The sequence below is a fragment of the Camelina sativa genome, chromosome 8 (genome assembly GCF_030686135.1).
Source record: "Camelina sativa cultivar CO46 ecotype springtype chromosome 8, ASM3068613v1".
NCBI classification, from domain to species: domain Eukaryota; kingdom Viridiplantae; phylum Streptophyta; class Magnoliopsida; order Brassicales; family Brassicaceae; genus Camelina; species Camelina sativa.
The window spans coordinates 4,991,340-5,009,082 of record NC_141887.1 but is presented as its reverse complement, the minus strand read 5'-3'; the positions used below and the strand labels follow the sequence as shown (position 1 = coordinate 5,009,082).

The 17,743-nt window shown below is 39.4% G+C and overlaps 5 protein-coding genes across 7 annotated transcripts; 3 read left to right on the top strand and 2 right to left on the bottom strand.

Moving 5' to 3' along the window:
- The first annotated feature begins 91 nt into the window (after positions 1 to 91).
- Positions 92 to 4,082, top strand: LOC104709233 (putative sulfate transporter 3.5). Its single transcript, XM_087462276.1, has 10 exons — positions 92 to 491; positions 1,299 to 1,503; positions 1,594 to 1,765; positions 1,863 to 1,928; positions 2,233 to 2,346; positions 2,459 to 2,575; positions 2,672 to 2,798; positions 2,890 to 3,429; positions 3,526 to 3,602; positions 3,688 to 4,082. The coding sequence occupies exons 1-10, from the start codon at positions 155 to 157 to the stop codon at positions 3,838 to 3,840; spliced, it is 1,908 nt and encodes a 635-aa protein (XP_087318402.1). The 5' UTR covers positions 92 to 154; the 3' UTR covers positions 3,841 to 4,082.
- A 326-nt stretch (positions 4,083 to 4,408) lies between these two features.
- LOC104706292 (uncharacterized) lies at positions 4,409 to 5,940 on the top strand. Of its 2 annotated transcripts, none has more exons than XM_087462277.1 (2): positions 4,409 to 5,107; positions 5,815 to 5,940. In XM_087462277.1, exon 1 carries the CDS (start codon positions 4,620 to 4,622, stop codon positions 5,085 to 5,087), a length of 468 nt encoding a protein of 155 aa, XP_087318403.1. In that variant the 5' UTR covers positions 4,409 to 4,619; the 3' UTR covers positions 5,088 to 5,107; positions 5,815 to 5,940. The 2 variants fall into 2 exon arrangements, with proteins under 2 accessions (XP_087318403.1, XP_010420769.1); XM_010422467.3 differs by having other exon boundaries at positions 5,811 to 5,940.
- A 1,094-nt stretch (positions 5,941 to 7,034) lies between these two features.
- LOC104706288 (aldehyde oxidase GLOX1) lies at positions 7,035 to 9,440 on the top strand. The gene is made up of 2 exons (XM_010422462.3): positions 7,035 to 7,775; positions 7,869 to 9,440. Exons 1-2 carry the CDS (start codon positions 7,335 to 7,337, stop codon positions 9,192 to 9,194), a joined length of 1,767 nt encoding a protein of 588 aa, XP_010420764.1. The 5' UTR covers positions 7,035 to 7,334; the 3' UTR covers positions 9,195 to 9,440.
- Positions 9,441 to 9,558: 118 nt separating this feature from the next.
- On the bottom strand, positions 9,559 to 10,202 carry LOC104706291 (uncharacterized). The gene has a single exon (XM_010422466.3). The coding sequence runs from the start codon at positions 10,049 to 10,051 to the stop codon at positions 9,632 to 9,634; it is 420 nt and encodes a 139-aa protein (XP_010420768.1). The 5' UTR covers positions 10,052 to 10,202; the 3' UTR covers positions 9,559 to 9,631.
- LOC104736024 (rop guanine nucleotide exchange factor 10) lies at positions 10,179 to 13,164 on the bottom strand. Of its 2 annotated transcripts, XM_010455936.2 has the most exons (8): positions 13,025 to 13,164; positions 12,674 to 12,822; positions 12,439 to 12,555; positions 12,177 to 12,331; positions 12,013 to 12,087; positions 11,388 to 11,666; positions 10,968 to 11,294; positions 10,195 to 10,881 (listed from the first exon to the last, which is right to left on the bottom strand). In XM_010455936.2, exons 2-8 carry the CDS (start codon positions 12,810 to 12,812, stop codon positions 10,477 to 10,479), a joined length of 1,497 nt encoding a protein of 498 aa, XP_010454238.2. In that variant the 5' UTR covers positions 12,813 to 12,822; positions 13,025 to 13,164; the 3' UTR covers positions 10,195 to 10,476. The 2 variants fall into 2 exon arrangements, with proteins under 2 accessions (XP_019090302.2, XP_010454238.2); XM_019234757.2 differs by having other exon boundaries at positions 10,179 to 10,881; positions 12,674 to 13,160.
- Positions 13,165 to 17,743: the final 4,579 nt, after the last annotated feature.

Sequence of the window (17,743 nt, the reverse complement as noted above, 5' to 3'; positions counted from 1 at the left end):
AAACATGGGTCAACGTGGAATAAATCTCTAACAGTATTTACCACTTTCTTTGGCCATCTCCATCTATATATATACAACCATACTCTCCAATTACTCTACAAAGAGAACTGAGAAGATCAAAGAAAAAAAAACACAAAACATAGCTTTTGAAATTATGGAGGGTGCAATAACAAACTCTTCCTCGTCGTCACCAAAGGGCCGCGGAGTAAATTTCTCGGCCCCGAGAAACTTTGGTGTAAAACTAAGAAAAAAATGTAAAGAAACCTTCTTTCCCGACGATCCATTCAAACCGATTGGGCAAGAGCCAAACGGTTTGATGAAAACAAAAAAGTTGTTGGAGTATTTTGTTCCAGTCTTTGAGTGGCTCCCAAAGTACAATATGCAAAAACTAAAGTACGATGTGCTGGCCGGGATCACCATCACCAGTCTTGCCGTTCCTCAGGGAATAAGTTATGCTAAGCTCGCCAGTATTCCTCCCATCATAGGCCTATGTGAGTTCCCTTCCCTTTTTTTTTTCATTAGGCAACATCATTGTTATATGAATCATTGCATCCAATGAGAACATTCGTTAAGATTTTTTTTTATAAACGGTAAATCATGTTTCTTAAAGTGATGTCGATTTTGCAAATCAACAAATAAACTATTTATGTGTTCATATTAATTTTTTTTCTTCTAAAAAACGCGTTTTGCAATTAATCTGATTTTAGTCTACCACTCAGGTTATACTATATATGGTACCAGTATGATTCTGATTTTTTAAAAAATCTCCATATTACTAAGAAGTTGTATATGCTTTAAAATATTGATTCTGAATATAAACAGGATGAGGCCATTCGAGTTTGATTTTTCAAGAGTATCTTTAAAAAAAATAATTAGTATAAAAATATTAATTACATATCGTTTCTTAAAAATTTTGTTTTATTTTATTTTTGACAAATCATTTCTGAAAACTTCCATATATACTTGATCCTTATCAATATAATTCAAATCTAAATATTTTTCATGTTTTTCTTGTGAGACTAAAATAGGTAGATGAACCTTAAATAAAAATGATATTGGCAGTACATCGTTGTCCACACAAACTGACACTCGGTGTTGCCCAACTGTACTTGTCTCAATTTATTTCTCTTCTATTTTGTTATATGAACCAACAATAAGGAACTCCCGTATAAGGTTAATTTATACAGTATATTCCAAGTAAGAAAGTATAGTACAATCGCTCTAATAGATTTAAAATATTGAACATATATCTAATATTCCCATTTTTTCTTTGAATAAAACAAATTACGGGTATTCAGATTCAAGCTTTGTGCCGCCATTTGTGTACGCCGTGTTTGGAAGTTCAAATAATCTAGCGGTGGGAACAGTCGCAGCATGCTCTTTGCTGATCGCTGAGACATTCGGTGAGGAGATGTCCAAAAATGATCCTGAGCTCTACCTTCATTTGATATTCACCGCCACTTTCGTCACCGGTATATTCCAATTTGCTATGGGATTCCTAAGGTACATATATGTGGAAAACACTCTATCTTTACGTAAAAATAAACGTTTTTAACTTTATTACTTAAAAGAAACAAAAATATATATATGTAGGTTGGGGATATTGGTGGATTTCTTGTCACATTCGACCATAACGGGCTTCATGGGCGGTACCGCAATCATCATTCTCCTCCAACAACTTAAGGGCGTCTTTGGTTTAGCTCATTTTACGCACAAAACCGACGTCGTGTCAGTTATCCACTCAATCTTAGACAACCGCGCTGAGGTCATCTCTCTTTCCTTTTTCTTTAAAAATATATAATTACAAGAAATTTAAACCAATTGCTAATTGTGTTACCCTGGGAGGGTGTTACTTGGTGCAGTGGAAGTGGCAAAGTACATTGGCTGGGGTCTGTTTTCTTGCATTCCTACAATCCACTCGATACATTGTAACTTTTCTTCTTTTCTTTATTTCATTTATTTAAGTCTTTTATCCACTTAGTAAAAAAAACTATTTGATTTGGACCTTTCAAGATCTTCCACTTTTCTTTTCTCTATTTATTATTGTAATCACTACTGATCACCTTTTAACATACCACTTTGAGTTTGATTTTTCGGAAAATAATAATTTAGATACTATGTTACCTTATTTTCACATAAGCACCCTTTCACATATGTTAAAAGTCAAATGGCTCTTCTCAAATTAAATGTTTCACTAGAATTAATATGATTGAAAATTTGTAACTATTGCAGAAGCAGAGGTACCCAAAGCTGTTTTGGGTATCAGCAATGGGTCCAATGGTGGTCGTCATTGTGGGTTGTGTAGTTGCTTTTCTGGTAAAAGGAACAGCACATGGGATCCAAACTGTGAGCAATTTCAATACTCACATGCCAAACATAATTAATTAAAATTGTGTGAACATGTTTTAAGACTTTGAGCAACTAGGGTTTCTATTAATATGTATGTTTCTGCATACAGGTTGGGCCTTTAAAGAAAGGACTAAACCCTCCTTCTATTCAACATTTGAACTTTGAATCCAAGTATCTAGGGATGGTTTTAAAGGCCGGGATCGTCACTGGCCTCATCGCTCTCGCCGTAAATAACTATATCCACCATATTTTTTTTGGCTCATCATATTTGACTATATAGAATATGTATGATTTAATAAAAAGACGAATGGACAATTTTCAGGAAGGGATAGCAATCGGAAGAAGCTTTGCTGTAATGAAGAACGAACAAACTGACGGGAACAAAGAGATGATAGCATTTGGTCTTATGAACGTAGTTGGCTCCTTTACTTCTTGCTATCTGACAACAGGTAAATAACAAGTAAATCCAGAGCCAAAGATCTTTGATATTAGGTCTCAATATTAAATCTATCGTTAACTAATATGGCCGGATATATTCAGGGCCATTTTCAAAGACGGCAGTTAACTACAACGCTGGGACAAAGACACCAATGTCTAATGTAGTGATGGGCATTTGCATGATGCTTGTGCTTCTCTTCCTAGCGCCTCTATTCAGTTACACACCACTGGTTGGTCTTTCAGCTATAATTATGTCAGCCATGTTGGGACTCATCAACTACGAGGAGATGTACCATCTCTACAAGGTTGACAAGTTTGATTTTGTCGTCTGCATGTCCGCTTTTTTCGGTGTTTCCTTCATTAGTATGGACTACGGTCTCATCATCTCCGTTGGGTTTTCTATCCTAAGAGCCTTGTTGTACGTTGCACGGCCCTCGACTTGTAAATTAGGAAGAATACCGAACTCGGTTATGTTTCGAGACATAGAACAGTACCCAACCTCCGAGGAGATGCTTGGTTGTGTCATTCTTCAATTGGGTTCTCCTATCTTTTTTGCCAACAGCACTTACATCCGCGAACGGATTTTGAGGTGGATTCGTGATGAACCTGAAGCCGTCGAGTTTCTTCTCCTTGATCTCTCTGGTGACTTTAATTTACTTTCAGATTATATATCTCACTAATCTTGTCTATCAGCAAACAAGTATCTTTTTAATTGCTAATTATTATTGTTGTCTTCAGGAGTTTCAACCATCGACGTGACAGGGATGGAAACACTACTTGAAGTTCAAAGAATCCTTGGAGCAAAAGACATCAAGGTTTATAATACCTTTCAATTTTTTTGAAGCGTCCTTCTAATATTTGCTCAAATGAAAATTTATATATATACTTAATTTATTGCAGATGGTGCTAATAAACCCAAGATTTGAAGTCTTAGAAAAGATGATGCTATCGCATTTTGTGGAGAAGATAGGAAAGGAGTATGTGTACTTATCCATTGACGATGCAGTCCAAGCATGCCGATTTAATCTTTCCACGGCCAAACCCGAACCCTGACGTCCTAGCTAGCGGAATCTAATTAGAAGCTTCTAATAAAATGCTTATCTTTTTCCTTTTCTTTTTCTGTTGGGTCAATGGAGTATAATATGCGTACCTCTTGAGTAATTAGTGGACTAAAAATCATGAAATGGTTTTGATATGACCATTATAAGTGCTTCATGGCTATGAGTTGTAACCGAGAGATAGAGAAAGAAATGTGTAATGGAGAAATTTCAGTCTTGTTGACTTACTAAACAAAAGACCACTATACAAAGTTCACTATCTTTCACAAATAATGTTATTTTGAATATTTTTTTGTTTCACAGAAATTAAATGACAATTTCTAAGGAGTGTTTTAATGCTAGATTTCTTTTTTATCCCTAAACCCAAAGCTATTTTTATTGAATTTAGATCATTAACTACTTATGAGAAAGACATGTATAACTTTAACTTTTCTTAATTTGAGTGAAATATATCAAAATGACACTTTTATGAAACAAAAGGAGTATATTGAGTTAATTTAAGCTTAATCAACATCAATACTCCTTCCTTAAATTGAAATTTTAAAGGACGAAGATAATTATTAATAAAGACTTAAAAAAGTTGTACCTCCACATGAAAAGCATAAAAGATTTTTAAAGTATTTTGGTCAACCGTACCGTAACTATCTAGACTAAGGTAAGAACCGATGACATTATGTTAACCTAAACGGGTATATGATTGGGTGACCCGATCCAAGCTTTGAAAACCTCTAAAAACGTGAAAAACTCGAATTTGTTATCTCTTTGACGAAAACAATGAAGATATCTCTCTTGTTCCTTATCTCTTTCCTGATTCTGTCACCCATCTTCTCCCTACAAGATGATCCGAACCCTCAATTGAAGAAGACACCGAGTCGTGCACACGCAGAGCTCACGAATCATGGGTTCCCAATTGGGCTACTCCCTTTATCCGTGAAAGATTACGTCCTAAACCAAACCTCCGGTGACTTCTCCCTCTTCCTCCACGGGACTTGCAAAATCACGCTCCCTCCTGATAACTACATCGCCACTTACTCCAACAAAGTAACGGGTCGGATCTCTCAGGGCAAGATCGCGGAGCTCCAAGGGATTCGGGTCCGGGCGTTTTTCAAGTGGTGGTCTATCTCTGGGATCCGATCTTCTGGGGATAACCTCGTCTTTGAAGTCGCTGGGGTTACTGCTAAATACCCTTCTAAGAACTTTGATAACAGTCTTGATTGTGAAGGCAAACGATCCTCTTCTTGATTTCAATTTGCTATTTAAAGGTTTGAACTTTCTTACAATTTCTGGTTTTTCTCACAATTTAAAGGTTTGAACCTTCTTATCTAGGGTTTTTGTTTCTATTTGTCGATTGTGTTTGTGCCAATAATGTGGGATTTGACTTTATGAGGTGGATAGATAATGTTGAGATCAGTCTTGTTTTTGTATCTCTGGAGTCTCCTGAAGAGTCGTAATTAATCAAGTTACTAGCTTTGCAGTTTTAATTCAACGGTGGATGTTAGTAACCTATAAGTCCCTCTTAAGGCATTGTGTGGTCGTTGTTTTTAGACTGTCTTACTAAAAGAGCTTTATTAGATTCCTTACAGCTGCTCTTCTGATTCATGTACCTTTGTATATTGAGTCAGATTTAGTCTTTCTTATGCGTTTGGCTTCTTTCCTTTCACTGTTGGACTTTGGACTGATCGTTTGATAGGTTTAGCCTTTCATGGACAACTGTAATACCAAACAAAAGCTTAAGTTGGTCATGAGAAGTTGAACGTCCTTTGTGTTGATTTTTCAGAGATGCTGTGTATTCATTCATTGATCCCTTAAAATGTTTTCTTAGACCATGATGTTAGGGTGTTATCGGAACTTTAATGTTATGTAGATTGCTTTCATTAGGTCTGTCACTCTGTTTCAACAACAATTTCGTGCTTGGGATGGTTTGATTTGATTATTGATGAGTGGTTCTCGTATTCATTATTGTAGGCAGATCTATGAAGAAGGCAGGAAGGAACAAAGTGAATAATGGTTTGTAATATATATTTATCTCTATCCCACAAAACAGCGCTTGTAATTTAAAAACCGCAATGAAAACCACGACTCTATTCTCCCTAAACTATAAGTGTTTCATGGAAGCTTGTCAGTTATCAACCAAGAAATCAGTGTATATGATTAACTAATTAGTAAGTATTATCCAAGTATATTTGGGGGCGATATCCAAACCAATCCTGAAGCATGTAAAGAAACTGGGTGCTCTTGTCATTGAAGGTGTTTACATTGACAAAAGTTAACCACAATGATTTTCGTAGACTAGTAAAACCCTATCAATGGCTTTGACCTATGTATGGTGATTCCTCCACTAATTCAAGAGACCCATTGTACGACCAGATTTAATGTTCTTACACAACAATTTACTATGGAAATTATTAGGGTCCTCAATAAATCAAAATCGGTCCTAGACAACAACAGGCGACCGCATTTATTTATCTTTTAGTTTCATAAAGTTTTTTTTTGTTTGTTTTGTTTTGGAAAATGGGTTAATTTCATAAAGATTGACACTAGATATTCCCTTCTTTTTTTTGAAAAAAAAAGGATCTTAACGTCAGGGCGGGGGTCTACGTTCATGCTTGAATGCATCGTTATTGTTAAGTTGGATCGACTGGGAATGTTTGCATCCATTCCCAACGCATGACCAAACTTCCTTGCTTGGCTCAAAGCACCTGTTCAGGAAAAACAAATGGCCTTTCAAGGGCTCATAGCAGCTCGAGCAGTTGTTTAAACCATATGGCGGGAGAGACACGATCGGATTTTTACTCAGCACTCCGCTTGAGGAACTGTTCAAAGTGATTGATCGGGGGGTTCGGAACACTTGCTCCGCTAGAAGACACAAAGCAAAATTCCAAGACGCTTTGGTTTGGAGGCTCATATAGTAATTATTGCTTTAAGGCACCCATCTCGTTATAGATCTCCTATTGTAATAGTCTACAAAAGCTAGTATAAAAACATAAATTTTAGCAAATCAAAATGTTTGCATTCATTAATTATGTTAGTTGGGAGTATGGTGCCAACCATTTTTCACGTTGCCCTTTTACTTTTCAGAAAATATGTGTATGATATATATTGTTGTGTTTGTATTATGCACCTACTAAAAATCTTTTGGATCCATCCGAGGATGTCATGTAAGGATATAGTCCTTAGCTGTATGACATCAAATTAAGGAATTGTCTGCATGACCACGTCATTGTAAAAAAAGAGCACGAGAGACAGATATGAAAACACCAATATTTTCTTCCATCACAAAAACAACTACAAGTTGTTTTGGGGAGACGTCTTCTTACCCACACATTTAAAAATAGCAATAGCTAATAATAAACGTAAGTGAAAATAACCTATAAAATACGTAGAGACGGTAAGCTTATTGTTCAGGCATATCATAATCCAAATAAGCCTGGGATCCTCATTTCCCCAAGCAAAACAGGGGAAGAAAAAAAAAAGTAAAAAATTAAAAAAATGAGAGCCTCAACAAGAGTCATATGGACAGTATCTGTCCTTATGCTCGCAGCTGTGTCGGAGGCCATCTTCCCTCTACCGTTTCTACCTTTCCTCCCTGGGTTCAACCACGGCAATGGGGCGGCGAAGGCTGTGAAACCACAGCCTGCAGCGGCTGGAAAAGGTGGAAGAAGACGTGGTGGGAGTATGGAAGCTCAGACAAACTGGGGTGGTAAGTGGGAGATTTTCTTGCAAAACTCTGGTGTGTCCGGTATGCATGCGATTCTGATGCCAGTCATCAACAAGGTCCAGTACTACGACGCCACCATTTGGAGAATTTCAAAGATTAAGTTGCCTCCAGGTGTACCATGCCATGTCGTGGACGCCAAGACTAACCGGATCGATTGTTGGGCTCATTCGGTTCTCATTGATGCCAACACCGGCGCCATTAAGCCTCTATCCGTATGTTCAAACTCTATGACAAGATCTTGTTTAAATAGAATTATATTATATGGATTTGAATTAGATATTTTGCATTCACATGTTTCATGATAGCTTGCCACCGATACATGGTGCTCATCCGGAGGTTTGACCAAAAACGGGACATTGGTGAGTACCGGAGGATACAATGGAGGAGCCAACACCGCAAGGTACCTAGCCAGCTGTGATAACTGCGTGTGGGAAGAATACCCTCAGGCATTGGCTGCGAAGAGATGGTACTCAACGCAAGCCACTCTCCCTGACGGCAAGTTCTTCGTGATCGGTGGACGTGACGCCTTGAACTACGAGTACATTCCAGAGGAAGGACAGAACAACAGGAAACTCTACGACTCATTGCTCCTCAAGCAAACAGACGACCCGGAAGAGAACAACCTTTACCCTTTCGTTTGGCTCAACACCGACGGCAACCTCTTCATTTTCGCAAACAACCGATCCATTCTTCTAAGCCCCAAAACAAACCAAGTCATCAAGGAGTTCCCTCAGCTCCCAGGTGGTGCCCGTAACTACCCCGGATCAGGTTCCTCCGCCCTTCTCCCCATCCAGCTTTACGTGAAAAACCCCAAGGTCATCCCTGCCGAGGTCCTCGTCTGCGGTGGTACCAAACAAGACTCGTATTACAGGGCTGGTAAAAGGACGTTCGATCCTGCGTTGCAAGATTGCGCCAGGATAAGGATCAACAGCGCGAAGCCACGATGGAAGACAGAGATGATGCCGACGCCACGAGTCATGAGTGACACTGTCATCCTCCCAAACGGAGACATCCTTCTAGTAAACGGAGCTAAACGTGGTTGTTCGGGATGGGGCTACGGTAAAGACCCAGCCTTTTCTCCCATCTTGTACAAGCCCCGTGCTCCACGTGCAAAGCGTTTCAAGGAGCTCCAGGCCTCCACCATCCCACGTATGTACCACTCCACCGCCATCATCCTCCCTGATGGTAAGGTTCTTGTCGGTGGAAGCAACACTAACGACGGTTACAAGTACAACGTTGAGTTCCCAACGGAGCTTCGCGTTGAGAAATTCTCCCCACCTTACCTCGACCCGGCTCTAGCCAACATGAGGCCAAAGATCTTCGCCGCCGGCACACCAAAACAGGTCAGATACGGACAGTTCTTCAACGTGAAGGTTGACCTTAACCAAAAGGGAGCGACCAAGGAGAATCTCAAGATTACCATGTTAGCACCTGCCTTCACAACACACAGTATCTCCATGAACATGAGGATGCTCATCTTGGGTGTCGCTGATGTCAAACCTGCTGGTGCTGGTTACGATATCCAGGCAGTCGCACCACCAAACGGAAACATCGCTCCTCCCGGTTACTATCTTCTCTTTGCCGTCCACAAGGGTGTTCCCAGCACTGGAGAATGGATTCAGGTCGTCTAAAAAATGATGATTTTTACCCATTTGTCTTATGCCCGTAACATCTTGATATGAAAAAGAAAAAAAAATCGTAACATCTTGATCAGTGTGTTTTTTTGTTTTTCTTCTATATATTGTAAATGCCATCATTAATCCATCCCAATTCTTGTGTTTTCTTAATCATTTTTCTTACACTTTTTTTTTTCTTCTTTCTATTCATGTAATTGTAAGCCTTTCAGTAATTTTTTTTTCCTTGGTTCTCCCCCTAAATTTTGTATTTTAGAGAAAAATTATTTTACTATTATTACTTTCTTTTGCCTATAATAATGATTCTTCAATCACAGCCAGTCACAAGTATCGTCTACTGCTAGAACAAAGAATGAACCAATTCCTCAGGCAAACAAAAAATAGATATGTAGCGGAAACAAGAGTCACGGTTTTACAAAAAAAAATCACAAAATTCAGACAAGACATAGCCAAATTCCAAAAACAATGAAGCTGGTACCTAACAAAGCAGGTCCGATTTGAGTTTCTTCCCCTAAAAGAATCCCAAAAGCGGCGGTTGCGGCGAAGGTCGTGGCGTTGGTGACCGGAACAGCTAGAGAGATAGGAGCGTGGCTGAGTAGGGCGAAGAACGTAGCGGAGGCGGAGAGGTTGACGAGGAAAGGAACTGAGTATTGCCAGAAGAGGAGGAGATTGATCCAGTCGCGGACAGCGATCATGATTTTGCGGCGGATCTGAAGAGTAGAAGAAGAAGAAGAAGACTCTGTTGTCGAAGAAGACTTTCTCTTATCCCAGGCGAGAGCTCCGCGGCGGATCAGAGTATTAGTGGCTCCCCATACGAGCCCTACCGCCACCATCTTCTCCATGTCTTCCTTCATTGCTGCGATGGTCTCTCTCGATGAGACTCTCTGCTTTGTTTTTTGTTTTTGGTTGGATTAATTAATTATTACGGAATAGGCCATTGGCACGGTTCGATTCGTATTGGTAACATAATCGCTTTAAAAATTGCATCAGTAAACAATGTTATAAACGTTACAATACAAATACCAAATAACCAAAAGTACAAATACATAGGTTTGTTTCACACTGATTCACACTTCCTTTTTTAGAGAAAAAAAAAAAAGCAACAGGAAGCAATTAATCAAACAAGCAAAAACAAACATGATCAACCAAAGAGGTCCAAATCCTAAAACCAATTTGTTATATATATGTACACATTCTCTCACACAAAATAGCCTCCCCTATTCTCTTTCTCACTCTCTCTCTCTTTGTTTTTCTTCTATGCCCTGTTCTATTTTCACTATCAGTGTCTGTCACTAGGGCTTCTCATGTTCTCTAACTTTGCTAGATATGAAAATTTCTTAGGTAGAGCTCTTGGAGACTTCATCATTGGCTTCTCCTTTGCTTCCTCAACTCTGTGGAAGAACTCTATATCACTCATTGAACTATGCTTTTTAGTATCGGATGATAATCTCCACCCTATGAAGTCTGATAGTTTCCTCGAGTTTGGTGTTTCCGACCCAACCACTTTTTCTGTTTCTTCGAATTCTAGTTCCGCCTCGCTTTCTGATCTTGTCTCTGTCTCTCCCATCAGTTGTCTTTGAACTAGACGATCAGCTTCAAGAACGTCCTCTACCCTTGACATTATCTTTGAAGCTAAACTTTCTAATACCCTTGAATAGCTCTCCAATATCGCCTGTCCAACGTCCTGTAACAAAACCATCACAACTTAGTTTCCAGTATAATATTTTGTTGCATTGTTGTTTTGTCTTTGTTGTATTATTAATTTATTACCTTGTTGTTTCTAATCTTGGAGATTTCGAGTGAGGATTGTGGGATACCAGGGAACTGTTGTTTGAGCATAACCAATATGGTCTCGGCTCGGACCTCGAAAAGCTCTCTCTTCTCTAAGCTAACAGTTGATCCCCACTGAGATTTGCCGTCTTTCTCTTTCTGGCACATCTTCCTTTTCCATATCACCATGGAAGCTTCTATCCTGTTCTTTAGATCAAGCACTTTGTATTCCGTTGACAAATCCAAGAAAGAAATGAAGTAGTCAGGATCAAAGGATTCCTCTGTTATGCTCTTGTATAGGAAATCACCAAGGCTTGTCTTCCCATTCTACAAGAACAACCGTCTCATCATCAGCTTCTTAGCTTTAGAGTAAATTTTGAAATGAAACAGAACACTCATGGAGAAGAAGTAAATTATTACCTTTGGAAGAGAGTCAATGTAGTTATCAGGAATGTGCATTTCAGACAGTACTTGAGCATTGATGGCCGTGGCGGCTTTAAGGACTTGTGCCACAGAGTCTTTCTGATTTTGCAACCACCTACGTGATTCCTCAGACAAACCATCACTTGGAACCTTAACAACTGGTAACCACCAGTTCTCATCCGGCTTCCTCCAATCTCCTCCATTGTGATCTGCATCCTCAATATCTCTTGGCACATACCAAAAGTCTTTCTGATCCTTGAAGTTGTCCAAAGTGTCCTGCCAAATGAGTAATTGAATTAGTAGGATGCTACCACAAAAAAAAAAAAAAAAAGTATAATAAATGGTCACAACTCATATAGATCGTTATATTCAGTTTGTTATTGTATAGAGTATCATGATCCTTTTGCAATACATGCCCACTTAAAATGAATTGAGATGATGAACGTGACACTCTGTGGCGTTTGATGTTTTCATTTGTATATCATGCTTATAATTAATTTGCAAACGCTGCGGTGTTTGATAAAACAAATGTACTAAAATGTGATGTGTTATTTCGCCAACGTTAAAATTAATCTGTGGCTGTGAAAAAATATTGGATGATGCGGATGCAGTTAAAACTCACGAGAAGAACCGAGTCAAGCTTGCGTAAGGCTGGAATGTTCGTCAGCAAATCATCTCTTTGTTTTGTCACCATGATCTATAAAGGAGAAAATGAGGGTCAGTAAGCAAAAAAAAAGCCACTAGGAATTGTTGGTTTATTGAGTAATATTAAATGTAGGCATTTACCTCAGTGAATTGGCCATTTTTGGCCATTTGTTTAGAAGGAACAAACTGGACAATGTGATCAATCACAGATAATAACCAATCCATTTCTTTCCTCCAAATCTCCTTTGTCTCAGGATACATAGGCTGTAATTTCATCTGCTCCCCAAACATTGAATCTGCCAATACCAAAGCCGTACAAAGTTTGTGAATTATTTTAACCATTCAAATAGTTAATTAGACATTAAAAAGTTTTAGTTATGGTATAAAATTTCAAATATGTTACCAGCGAGTCTGGTTATGGCATTTGACAAAGCTAACGCAGAGGTCACTCCATCCCCTCCGCCTGACATGTCCTCTCCAAGCAACAGTTTTGCGAATCTTTCCTTCATCACTTCCATGTCTGAAATAGATCAATACAAAAGATTATGTAAGGATTCCAAATTAATTAGTCGTCTCACTAATATGTTGTATATATAAGGATCAATACAAAGATTATGGAAAGCTAATATGCTGTATACCTGATCTCCTATTTTTCTTGCCTCTACGAGTCGATGGTGAACCGTCCAATTCATGTATGGCGAGTTCGCGCTCGGGTGTATGCATGCCATCCCCACGAGAAGAGAAAGATGAATGTCCAGAGTTCCGACCATCGAACATCTTTCTAAAACTGAAAGATCTTGGCCAGCTTAGTTTACGTCCTAATGTCCGCACCATTCCCAAATTTACTCCTCTCAATTTATATCTCTCCACACACTTTCTTTTGTTTTCTCTCTTTTTTATTTTCTTCTTGACAAAAATTATTTCAATAAAAAAACACAAAGCAAATGAAATCCACAAAACGGAAAAAGAAGAAAGCAAAAGAGACGTACAGATCAAGAAACTAGTCCTTTCGCTCTCCCTTGTCACAGTTCTTTCACCACCGAATGAAACAAAACAAAACAAAACAAAAAGAAGCAAAAAAGTACTTTTATGTTCTGTACTTTTCTGTTTCCAGTTGTTTTTGTTTTGGAGTTGGTGCAGATAAATGAAACATAGAAATGTTCGTCTAGTTTTCTAGGGCTGGAGAGACAACGTGCGTGCATGTTTCAAAATTAAGAAAACAAAGGATAAATATAGTAGAAGGGCGGTTAAAGATACCCCTAGACTTTTACTTTATTTATTTCATCTTTCAATTGTTTAGAATTCACCCTCACGGCTGCTTATATGATTCACTCGGGATTTCGTGAATTAAGTAAGAAATTGTTCGTTATTTGAACTAATCCACATTTGGTTTAGTGAGATTGTAGGAAAATTTTCTAACTAATGTTGGCTTAAGCATGCAGTCAACTTAAGAAGTAGGATAAGCCTTATCCAAACCGAGTTATGGTTAAGAGATAAGGACTATGTATGTTAGGAGCTATCTAACATAAGGTTTTTCTAGAAGGATTAGGACAAAGGTTTTTCTATATAAGGAGATGTCTACTTGTGACATAACTTATGATTTAAGAGAGAGAGATTGAGAGAGCTTAAGTTTTGAGATAATTTTCTTAAGCAATAAAGAAAAGGTGTTCTTTGATTCGATCTTGAGTTCTTAAATCAAGCTTTAAAACAATATTTGGTATCAGAGCGAGGATTGAAACAATGACGAAGAATGAAGAAGTTGAGGCTACTTCGAGCAAGCAAAAGGACGGAGGAGGTCCATCCTCAATCAAGTGTCCGATGTTGACTGCAAGCAACTACACCGTTTGGGCTATGATGATGAAGATCCTACTGAAAGTGAACAAAGTATGGGATGTCATAGAGGCAGAGGATGATGATGCTAGCTTAAACGATATGGCGATGGCTCTACTGTTCCAATCTATCTCCGAATCTCTTATTCTTCAAGTCGGCGATCTTGATAGCGCAAAGAAGGTTTGGGAAGCCATCAAAACAAGACATGTTGGAGCAGAACGAGTCAAAGAGGCTAGATTACAAACTCTGATGGCAGAATTCGACCGACTTAAGATGAAGGATGCAGAGTCTATTGATGTTTTTGTTGGGAAGCTATCTGAGATTTCTTCAAAGTCAGCTGCTCTAGGAGAAGATATTGAGGAACCCAAAATTGTTAAGAAATTTCTTAAGAGTCTTCCTCGTAAGAAATATATCCATATTGTTGCATCACTTGAGCAAGTATTGGATCTTAACAAAACAAGCTTTGAGGACATTGTGGGTCGCTTAAAAACATATGAGGAATGTATCGCTGAGGAGGAGGAGGCACAAGAAGATCAAAGCAAGTTAATGTATGCCAACTCAGAGTCTCAAGCTCCACCTACAAATCGTGACTTCAATGGTGGATACTATGGAGGGTATCGAGGTAGAGGTCGCGGAGGTCGGTTCAGAGGAAGAGGCCGTGGAAGATTTGCAAGCGGAACAAGGGATCTATCTGAGATAGAGTGTTTTCGGTGTGATAAATTTGGACACTATGCTTCTAAGTGTCCAGATCGCTTGCTCAAACTGCAGGAAACACAGGAGAATGACACAAAGGACACTGAGGATGCGGATGAACTCATGTTACATGAGGTAGTTTACTTGAATGAGCAGAAGGTGGTACCAAGTAAGTATGAAGTCAGCAATGAAGAAGATAACACTTGGTATCTAGACAATGGGGCTAGCAACCACATGACTGGGAATCGAAGATATTTCTCTGCTTTGGACAACACCATCACTGGAAAAGTAAAATTTGGTGATGACTCACGCATAGACATAAAAGGCAAAGGATCTATCGAACTTATTGACATGAATGGTGAGGCAAGGACAATGAGCAATGTCTACTACATCCCGGGTCTGAAGAGCAACATAATTAGCCTTGGACAGGCTACTGAAGCTGGCTGTGACGTAAGGATGAGAGGAGAAAGTCTTATCATGTATGATCGTAATGGGAAATTGCTTGTCAAAGCATCAAGGTCAAGGAATCGGTTATATAAGGTTTGTATGAGGATAAAGGATATTGTCTGCTTGAGCTTAACAACAATGAGTGATTCTAGTAAGTGGCATGCACGCCTAGGACATATCAATCACGAAACCATGAAAACGATGATGCAGAGAGAGCTTGTTGTCGGAACACCTCACTTAAAGTTTGAAAAGGAAATCTGTGACTCTTGTCTTCTAGGCAAACAGACTAGACAGGTGTTCCCAAAAGCATCTTCATACCGAGCTTCAAGAGTTTTAGAACTTGTTCATGGTGACTTGTGTGGTCCTATCACACCAAGCACAACTGCTGGGAATAGATATGTTTTTGTGCTCATAGACGACTATTCAAGATATATGTGGACGCTACTGCTGAAAGAAAAAAGCGATGCTTTCAACAAGTTTAAGAAATTTAAGGCTGTGGTAGAACAAGAGTCGGGAGAGAAGATCACAACCTTCAGGACAGACAGGGGAGGAGAGTTCGTCTCACATGAATTTGATTCTTTTTGTGCCACTTCAGGGATAAAACGGCATCTTACAGCTCCATACACACCACAACAGAATGGCGTTGTTGAGAGAAGAAATAGGACTTTATTAGAAATGACCAGAAGCATCATGAAGCACATGAATGTCCCAAGCTACTTGTGGGGAGAAGCAATTAGACATTCAACATACTTGCTAAACAGAGTAGCCACTAGAGCAGTCAAGGATAGAACTCCTTATGAAGTTTTACGTTCTAAGAAGCCTAATGTCAGTCATCTTCGTATCTTCGGCTGTATTGGATACGCGAGAGTAGACACGCCACACTTAAGGAAGTTGGATGATCGATCACGCAGGCTGGTGCATTTAGGGACAGAACCAGGGACAAAAGCATACAGGTTGTTGGATCCTCAAACCCGCAAGATAGTGGTAAGTCGCGATGTTGTGTTTGATGAAACTAGAGGGTGGAATTGGAATCATGACAGTTCTGAAACATGCGGAGCAGGCTTTACAATCCAATTTGGAGAGTTTGGAAACAGAGGGATTGATCCGGTTAATACCCAGGAGAGTAATACTGGAGGATATGCAACACAAAATCCTGACACAGAGGTCAAAACAGAGGATGTTGTTATCGAAGATCAGGAGATTGCAGAATCAGATACTGATGACAATGGAGGTGAAGCTGAGAATGGTGAAGAAGATTCCACTAATGGTCAAGGACAGCTTGTCTTAAGAAGATCAGGGAGAGTGGTGTCAAAACCAAAATACCTGAATGATTATGTGTTACTTGCTGAACTGGAAGCAGAGAGGTTGCTGATGTGTCTAGACAACGAGCCGAGGGACTTTAATGAGGCTAAAGACAATAAGGACTGGTTGCAGGCTTGCAAAGACGAAATGTACTCTATTACTAAGAATCGGACTTGGGATCTTGTTGAGCTTCCACATGGAGCAAAGTCTATAGGCCTAAAATGGGTTTTTAAGCTCAAGAGAAATTCTGATGGCACTATAAACAAATACAAAGCTAGGCTTGTGGCCAAAGGATATGTGCAGAGATATGGGATAGACTTTGAAGATGTGTTTGCCCCAGTTGCGAGAATCGAAACTATCCGTCTACTCATTAGCCTTGCTGCATCTAGGGGTTGGGAAATACACCATCTCGACGTTAAAACAGCGTTTCTCAATGGTGTATTGAAGGAGACGGTATACGTTTCACAACCAGAGGGTTTCGTGATAGAAGGGAGTGAGAACAAAGTCTACAAGCTCCACAAGGCACTGTACGGCTTGAGACAGGCTCCGAGAGCATGGAACGAAAAGCTTAACCAAGTTCTTAAAGAGTTGCAGTTCAGAAAATGTTCAAAGGAGCCGTCAGTGTATCGAAAGAAGGTGAGTAATGAGGTTCTTCTTGTTGCAGTGTATGTTAATGACATATTTGTTTCTGGAACGAGTCTTAGGATCATAGAAAGTTTCAAGAAGGAGATGGCGTTGAAGTTCGAGATGAGTGATTTGGGAAAATTGACTTACTATCTTGGGATAGAAGTTTCTCAAACAGAAGAAAGGATAACTCTGAATCAAGAACGATGTGCGTTGAAAATTCTACAAGAAGCTGGAATGATTGACTGTAATCCGACACAAACACCAATGGAGGAAGGTTTAAAGTTATCAAAAGCGCTAAAGGAAAGGGACATTGATGGAACAAGTTACAGAAGAATCATAGGATCTCTGCGATATCTGTTACATACACGACCCGATTTGTCATATTGTGTAGGTGTACTGAGCCGTTATATGCAACATCCAAAGGAGTCACACGGAGCAGCCATGAAACATTGCCTGAGATATCTGAAAGGTACAACTACTCTCGGTTTGGTTTTTAGGAGATCATTGTCATCTGGTACGAAGCTTGTTGGGTACAGTGACAGTAGTCACAATGTAGACCCGGATGATGGTAGGAGCACAACAGGACATGTTTTTTATCTTGGTGGTAGCTTGATCACATGGTGCTCTCAAAAACAAGATACAGTGGCTCTGTCGTCCTGCGAAGCAGAGTTCATGGCCGCGACCGAGGCAACAAGACAGGCGATTTGGCTTCAAGAACTCCTCAGTGAAATCAACGAGTTACCGTGCGAATGGGTGGTCATTCGTATAGACAACCAGTCTGCAATTGCTCTTACAAAGAATCCCGTTTT